Source organism: Nicotiana attenuata, unplaced genomic scaffold (assembly GCF_001879085.1).
Source record: "Nicotiana attenuata strain UT unplaced genomic scaffold, NIATTr2, whole genome shotgun sequence".
Lineage (NCBI taxonomy): Eukaryota > Viridiplantae > Streptophyta > Magnoliopsida > Solanales > Solanaceae > Nicotiana > Nicotiana attenuata.
The window spans coordinates 69,197-78,216 of record NW_017674291.1 but is presented as its reverse complement, the minus strand read 5'-3'; the positions used below and the strand labels follow the sequence as shown (position 1 = coordinate 78,216).

Genomic DNA, 9,020 nt, shown 5'->3' with positions numbered 1-9,020 from the left:
ATAATAAGAAGAAGCAGCCTGCAAAGATATTGCGCTACTTTCCACTAAAGCCAAGGTTGCAAAGATTGTTCATGTGCTCTAAAACTGCCGAGTCTATGAGATGGCATTCTTTAGAGGGTAGCCAACATGGATTGATGAGGCATCCCAGGGATTCTCAGGCTTGGAAAACTTTTGACTTGCTTCATCCTGAATTTGCTGCAGATCCTCGAAATGTACGGCTAGGCCTAGCTAGTGATGGTTTCAATCCTTTTGGAGCAATGGCAACTAACTATAGTATCTAGCCAGTGGTACCTATTCCATACAACCGTCCTCCTTGGGAGTGCATGAAACAAACTTCATTCATACTCTCAATGATCATTCCAAGGAAACAAATGCCGGGCAATGACATAGATGTGTATTTACAACCTCTCATCCAAGAGTTGAGGGAATTGTGGTACGATGGAGTGCATACATTAGATTCTTCAAAGAATGAAATATTTAAAATGCGAGCAGCATTGATGTGGACAATTAGTGATTTTCCTGGGCTTGGTATATTATCTGGATGGAATACATACACTCAGTTTGCGTGCCCCACGTGTAACTTTGATACAGACTCTTGCAGATTGAAGCATGGTAGAAAGTGGTGTTTTATGGGTCATCGTCGCTTTCTTGAAAGATGTCATCGGTTTAGAATGCAACGTGTTCGTTTTAACGGGAAAATCGAGCAACGGGAGCCACCAATTGCATTATCAGGCTCAGACATCTTGAAGCAAGTGGAGGGCATTAATGTCAATTTTGGGAAAGCACCTGTTTTGAATGATAAAGGTAAAAGAGCTCGAAGACAAACCGTTAATGAAGATAGATCAAGACAGTGGAGAAAGAGGAGCATATTTTTTGATCTTCCTTACTGGGAAACGAACTTGTTATGTCATAATCTAGACTTTATGCACATTGAAAAGAATGAGTGTGAGAATGTGATATACACTTTACTCAATGATTCTGAAAAGTCAAAAGACAATATTAAAGCTAGGAAGGATCTTAGAGAAATGGGTATAAGGAAGGAACTTTGGGCAGATGAGAACGGAAGCTATCCTCCATCTTTGTTTACTATTTTAAATACAAAGAAAGGTGGATTCAAGAAAGATATATTTTTGCGGACCTTAAAGAATGTCAAAATGCCTAATGGATATGCGAGCAACATTTCGAGATGTATCGACTTGAAACAACGGAAGATCTTTAATATGAAGAGTCATGATTTTCACATTCTCATGCAGCACTTGTTACCAATTGCCATACGAAATATTTTAACTGACAAAGTGACTGCAGTGCTAATAGAGTTGAGTTCGTTCTTCCGACAACTCTGTGCCAAAAGCTTAAGTCCAATAGACCTTGACAGGCTTCAATCTCGACATTTTCTCACTATGAATCACTTGGAAATATTATTCCCTCCAGCATTCTTTACCATCATGGTTCATTTAACTTGTCATCTAGCTGGTGAATCAAAACTTGGGGGACCACAACATTGTCGATGGATGTATCCTGTGGAGAGGTAAGAGATTTCTCATTGCTTAATTGTAGTTTATTCTTTAAGACAAAGATGTTAAATTGTAACCGTTAACTAACCATTGATCTTTTGTTTAGGTATTTGGGACATTTTAAGTCCTATGTGCGGAACATGTCACAACCAGAAGGTTCTATAGCCGAGGGATACCTGGCTGAAGAGGCTCTCACTTTCTATTCTCAGTATTTTGAAGGGATTGAGACAAGAATTAATAGGCCTCGTCGTGTTGATGATTATCCGGAGGATAGAGGCTCGACAAATTCATCTAGCATTTTTCCACCGGTTGGTAAAGGAATAGCAACAGAAACATTTGAGTTGTCACCTATAGTGAAACGTGAAGCACATCGATATGTGGTACTAAATTGTCCACAAGTCATGCCGTTCATTGAGTGAGTATTTAATGCAAATCTAAATAAAACTTATATTAAATATGTATAATGATTAATATTTGTATCATCATTTCATGTAGTGAATTTAAAGATCATGTACGAAGGCGCTGGAAGGGTCGAAAGCCTAGTAGTACGGAGATTGAGAAGATAGTTAATAAAGACTTCATTGATTGGTTTCCCCGAAAGGTTTGTTACAAATGTATTAGAATTTTACAAATTTAAAACTATGCCTAACATATNTTCATTCTGAATTGTATAAATAAATTTTTGAATTTTTGTTGTTAATACTACAATTATTATTACGAACAACTTATTCTAATTAATTTTTTTACTATGCTCATTATTTTGTTATTCCAACATTATAGATGCTTAAATACTTCTTATTTTTTTAATTTATAAATAGTATTTATTTATTCTATAGGTAAGCCCAGAGGGTAAAATAGGTATTTGGCAATCCAAAATTTGAAAAATCTAGTTGAGTGACCTTCTGAGTGCAATAGGCATAGTTCAGTGACTTTGTTGTTACAAACGGAAGAAAAGTGACTTTAGGAGATAATTTGAGAAAGTTGAGTGCATTTGAGTAATTGACTCGATTATTTGTCTATACTACACTGATGATACATTTCCATTGAGGACACTAATATATACTTGCACACCTGAGCAACTTTAATTTTACTATTTAGCATGTCATATATCCATCAACTTATCAATCAATCTTTACTTCCAAGCCTTTTTAAACAAATGCTAATATGGTAGATAGTGTCTAGAGAAGATGCAATATGTCTAAGGCATGAGAATTGAATAAACTACAATTGGAACAAGCACCTCTAAACACCTAAAGCATTAAGATTAATTAGCAAAGAAAGCAAATGTAGCTAGGATACTCCATGAGAGTGAAAGTAGTGTTTTCTCTAAGATAGTTCAGAGCACAGAGGCAGCAAATGCCCACTATTTGCGTAACTCAATGAGGAGAAAGATCAAAATTTCAAGGAAGAAAAACTCATGCATATATAGAAATAGGAAGAGGAATTGGAAGGTATGATTGCTGCTGCAGTGTATGCTCTTGCTACAGATATTTCAGCTTCGCTCAATGATTTTCAAGTGAAGTAATGTCAAGATAGAAACAACATTCTCCATGTAACAAAAAAGGCAGTTTTAACTCTGAACGATGTTTTGGAGAGGGAAACATGATAAAGTTGTTGAATAGAAACTAAGTTGCTCTAAAAAGAGATTCCTACAAATCTGCTATTTATGGGTTATGTACACTACTAAAAATGTAACACCCCAAGAAATTTTAAAGTGATTAAAGGCTATTAAGGAGTTTAACGTATATTAACAACATGGATTTGCTGAGAATGAGGGTCAATAGTATGAAGAATGTCACACCCCTTTTCTACCCCCAAAGGAAGATAAGCGTGTTATGGATTGTGAGTTAAAGGGTTTTTCCAATTAAAGTGACAAATTTGAGTAAGGATTATTTTATGTATAGAGTCGCCACTTGGAATTTCTTTTGGGTGTTCCAAGTCACCTTTTATTTGAATCCCTAGTCAAAAGAAGATTTGACTCTATTATTATTGGTCTGCGAAAATAAAGTCCTGATAAGGAATTCTGTTGACCGGGGAGAAGGTGTAAGGCATTCACCGAGTCCCTTGATTCTAGCACGGTCGCTTTATTAACTTAAAACTTGGCTTGAATTAACTTTGGACAAACTGTGATTTATATGATTTTCATGTTTTACCACTACAAAAAATCGAAATTATTGTGGCGGTTATATTACGGCGATTCCAAATAACTGCCACAAAGTGTAATTAAAAATGGCGTTTTACGGGTCGCCGGATTAAATTTTTTTATAGCGGCGATTATTTCGTATTGTGGCGGTTAGAAACGCCGTAATCTTTTAATCAAAATATTTTAACTATTCCTTTAATAAGTTTTAGTATTTCCCCCCTCACATTTCGAGACTCCCTCCAGAATTTCCCCAATCCTTTCCCTCCATAAGTCTCGTATATCTTTACCCCAATTTCTATTTGCCCCAATTCCTTTCCCCCGATTCATTCTTATTGAAGGCTGCTGGAATGTAAAACTTCAGATTGCAGGTGAGGTAATGCATTCTAACTTCAGATTCTTCTATTTCTCCCAATCTGTTTCTCCGGCTAGAAGAATCGAGATTCAATTAGAAAAAGTACATGAAATTCATTTAGCAGCTTCAACAATCTCAGGTAATGTAGCGATTAGGGTTCATATTTAGTACCAAAAGTTTTTTTCCTATTTATTAGGGTTCATGCATGTAGCGATTTTCCCCAATTTTGTTCTAATTTTTTTTCCTCAGTCTGATAATCTATGATTCATTCAATCGATTAAATATATAACATCCAAGCTGTGGTAGTGAAGCTTTTGTTGCCTTTTTGTTATTCTTTCTCATTTAGGATAACCCTGTCATTTGCTTCTCACTCTCACATAAGCAAATAGCAACAAACAAAAAGAGGAACTCGAAGATCTGAAGCAATAAGTTATTCCAGTTTTCTTTGAGCCGACCCGTCGAGTTTGCTGTCTGAGGTTCAAGTAATTTTCTGTTGCAACTTCTGTTTTGCTGAGCTCGATATTCTGTTGAAATCAGGTACTACAGTTGGTCGAATAATATAAATTTCAGATTTTCTTGGATGAGAATTGTATGGAATTGTTCATGCTTCCTCTGTTTCATTCCTTGATTGGTAGCCATTTTCATTTTTTTTTTGTATTGCTGAAATGCTATGATGTGTTTGAAAATGTGAAGAGGAATTAAAAGTTTGAGTTTATTATCCTTACTCTCTATAAAATAAAGAAAAGGAAAGATCCAAAGAGCTGCTTATTGGTTTTCTTCTGTTATCACAAAATTCATGCAATATTGTTTCTATATTCAAGCATGTTCCAGTAAGGTGTAAGTTGGGGTTCTACAGTTTCAACTTGTGCAATGCAAATTCGTGCGTGTGTTGAATTTTGTTGGAAAGAATTTATTTGTCTGATTTTGATAATAAGGATGAATTACTTTAGGTTTTATGCTAGTTTTGATAATAAGGATGAAAACTATGTTTTACGCTAAATAAGGATCTCTTTGCTAAAAGTTTTAGGCTTATCTTTGTTTTGACAATCAGTATGTTAGCAATATAGAGGCAGTACTTTACAAGCTGTGGCAATGAAGCTTTTGTTGCCTTTTTGTTATTCTTTCTCCTTTAGGATATCTTAGCGCCTATTGTAAAGCATAAGGGTACTTTTTAATAAGAGAGGAAATTCCGGTTGAACTCTTTGGTGGCTCTTTTCAGTTGCTTATTCTGGGGGATTTATACTTGGCTTGAACACATGTTCAAGAATTTTCATGTCTTGAGCTTTGGGTTAGGGAATATTCTAGCAAACACATGAAATGAGATTCGTATGGCATGAAAAATAATGAAAGAGAAGACTTCCAGATTGTAAAGTTCTCACCTTTTAATCCTTCACTTTCATGTGCAAAGTAGGAATACCAGTAAGGTAATTGCAAAATAGGAATTATTATCGTATCTAGTCGGAAGAGTTTCCATACTCAGCTAAGCTGTATAACATCTGTGTATGAGCAAGTTACTACATATTTGGAGAGATTACAATATGAGTTTGCGTTCATAATTAATTAATGCAGAAGTGATGTGACTTTTCATGTTAATTAAGTTGGCAATGGCTTTTCAAATTAAGTGGATATATTCAGAGGTTATGTTTTTCACATATAAGCTTTTGAACTATCTTTTCAGTTTTAATATTGTGATGTTATCTTATGTCTTCCTTTCTAGCCATGCCAAGTGATAAATCTTGGATTAGCAAACCACGAAACACACCTGAATATGCAGATGGTCTAAGACAATTTTTGGATTTTGCTTTTGAGCACGGGTCAGTTGATGGGCGCGTAATTAAGTGTCCCTGTCCAAAATGTGATTTTAACAAGTGGCAAAGAAGAGATGTAGTTGAAGAGCACCTGATTCTTAAACCTTTCCCAAAAAACTATAATTTTTGGTATTGGCATGGTGAAGAATCAAATGCAACCGTGCAACAGACTTCTCAGAGCACCCATATCATAGAATATAATTTACAGCACCAAGATCCAATGGAAGTTATGATTAATGATGCGTTTGGGTTCACCAGGAACAATGTCAACGAGCCTGGTGTGTCTTCTAATCACATAAATAGAGAAGAAATATTTGATGAAGGGCACGTTGAGGGGCATAATGAAGATTATATAAAGTTTTATGAATTGGTCGAAGATGGCAATCAACCATTATACGAAGGGTGTACGAAGTATTCCAAATTGTCCTTTCTAATCAAAATGTATCATATAAAGTGTCTTTGTCGAATGACTGACAAGGCGATGAGTATGATATTAGAATTGTTAAAAGATGCCTTTGATGCCAAGATTCCTGGTTCTTTTTATGAGGCCAAGAAAACCATCAACAAACTTGGTCTTAATTATACCAAGATACATGCCTGCCCAAATGATTGTATGTTATATTTTGGCGAAAATGAAGGCTTGCAAGAATGCAAAAGATGCAAGTCATCTAGGTGGAAGGATAATAAGAAGAAGCAGCCTGCAAAGATATTGCGCTACGTTCCACTAAAGCCAAGGTTGCAAAGATTGTTCATGTGCTCTAAAACTGCAGAGTCTATGAGATGGCATTCTTTAGAGGGTAGCCAAGATGGATTGATGAGGCATCCTAGGGATTCTTAGGCTTGGAAAACTTTTGACTTGCTTCATCCTGAATTTGCTGCAGATCCTCGAAATGTACGGCTAGGCCTAGCTAGTGACGGTTTCAATCCTTTTGGAGCAATGGAAACTAACTATAGTATCTGGCCAGTGGTACTTATTCCATACAACCGTCCTCCTTGGGAGTGCATGAAACAAACTTCATTCATACTCTCAACGATCATTCCAGGGAAACAAATGCCGGGCAATGACATAGATGTGTATTTACAACCTCTCATCCAAGAGTTGAGGGAATTGTGGTACGATGGAGTGCATACATTAGATTCTTCAAAGAATGAAATATTTAAAATGCGAGCAGCATTGATGTGGACAATTAGTGATTTTTCTGGGCTTGGTACATTATCTGGATGGAATACATACACTTAGTTTGCGTGCCCCACGTGTAACTTTGATATAGACTCTTGCAGATTGAAGCATAGTAGAAAGTGGTGTTTTATGGGTCATCGTCACTTTCTTGAAAGAGGTCATCGGTTTAGATTGCAACGTGCTCGTTTTAACGGGAAAATCGAGCAACGGGAGCTACCAATTGCATTATCAGGCTCAGACATCTTGAAGCAAGTGGAGGGCATTAATGTCAATTTTGGGAAAGCACCTGTTTTGAATGATAAAGGTAAAAGAGCTCGAAGACAAACCGTTAATGAAGATAGATCAAGACAGTGGAGAAAGAGGAGCATAATTTTTATTCATTTTAAAAATTTCAGAAGGCGATGGGAAAAGCTTTTGATCGAGGCAAAATGTGGACTGAGACTCATAAAAGGAAAGATGAGAGTTATGTAACTGATGAGGCTAGGGTGATTGGGGTAAGTAACATTTTTGGTGCCTTCTGCTGTATAATTATATTTTATTTTTAGATTGGTATTGCTTGTCTAGTGGGTTTCCACAATCACTGTCGATGTCGAAGCATGTTAGAAATGGACTTTTTTTGGATATGACGTTTTATGCGAGCGATTTCAGATTCCTCTTTACTTTTTTGTTTAAAATTTGGTTGAAATTGAAGCTATTATGCTTCTGCTATTTCTTTTGTGGCAGAATCAGTGTAGTGATTATAAAGAGGGGAAGAGTTGTTAAGATTGTTTTACCAGATGCAGCTGTATGGTCTTTTTAACTATAATGCTGCCTCTCTGCTTAAAAATGCTGGAATTGGTCCTCCTGCATTTCATAATCAATTTTACCTTTATAATGAGTATTTGTACATTTTTATCTCTGTCTTCTTGATTTAGCTTTCTATTCCATTCAGGAGTTATGAGCATGAATCTGTGTCTTTCTTTTTGTAAAACCATGTGGATGTGATTTGTATTGGTTTTAATCAGGTCAAAGATAGATATTTTAATGACATATCCAACATAAAGGCCGATCCCACATATTAAGATAAGCACCTTAAGTAATTGAAATTGAAGAATTTGTGTTGTTTGAATTTTGATTATTTAACATATATGGAGATTAAAGACGATACAACATGTTCATGTACTTATAGTATGCATTTTTTTATTGCGTTTCATTTTCTGTTCTTCATCTTTATCTGTCGTCATGCTTTTACATGTTTGTGCTTGTCAATAATTCCTGCACAGTTGTCTTAAAAGAATACCACATATGAGTTGGTGAGCCTACAAGAAAGCTCATTTACACAGATTGATCCTTGGAAAGTTGATACTAGAATATCCCTGTTTCTTTCATTGAATGCTTACTGTACCTTAAGAGTTGGTCCGGAGGGTTGTATGATCATGTCATGAAACATGTTTATTGAACTGTGCAGCTAAAAAAATGTGCTGCTTCTAAAGGTGGAATAGATTATTTCTTTATTAGTTCATGAATGGGATGAATAAACAAAGTTTTTAAATGGTAAAAACAGATGATCAGCCGCTTATATTAATTCCCTGTTGGTTGGCTGCAGTTGTGCTTACACTTGTTTTATACTTGACTTAAGATTGTGTCTGAATTCTCCTGCCTATTTTAATATACAATTCTTGTCATTTCCAAGTTCCAAGCACCTTCATATTGCTCAGTTTATGCTTCTTCAATTTTTGTAGGAAAGAATTGAAGAAATTCGAAGTGAAAGAGTAGAAAGTCTTGATGAACCTTCACCAAATGATGCTCTTGGCATAGTATTCGGTCCCGAGCACCCCGGTCGTGTTCGAGGTTTAGGCTTGGGTGTAGTCCCAACTGTAGCATTCAAACAGACATCTGCGAGATACCGTCGTGGTTATGTGGATTCATCTAGCACTACCGCTCCAACTCCGGCGTGGCAGCAAGAGATGACAAATGTGAAATCAAAATTAGATGCACTAATTAGCTTATATGAAAGGAACATAGGGAATATTCCCGAGGATTT

The 9,020-nt window shown here is 36.0% G+C and overlaps 1 protein-coding gene across 1 annotated transcript; it reads left to right on the top strand.

Moving 5' to 3' along the window:
• Positions 1-5,728: 5,728 nt before the first annotated feature.
• On the top strand, positions 5,729-7,057 carry LOC109218359. The gene is made up of 2 exons (XM_019382722.1): positions 5,729-6,614; positions 6,699-7,057. Exons 1-2 carry the CDS (start codon positions 5,729-5,731, stop codon positions 7,055-7,057), a joined length of 1,245 nt encoding a protein of 414 aa, XP_019238267.1.
• The last annotated feature ends 1,963 nt before the right edge of the window (positions 7,058-9,020 follow it).

Coding starts and splice junctions, on each gene's coding strand:
- LOC109218359 (XM_019382722.1), top strand. CDS start 5,729: ATGCCAAGTGATAAATCTTGGATTAGCAAACCACGAAACACACCTGAA. Junction 6,615..6,698: donor GAGATGGCATTCTTTAGAGG/GTAGCCAAGATG, acceptor AATTTGCTGCAG/ATCCTCGAAATGTACGGCTA.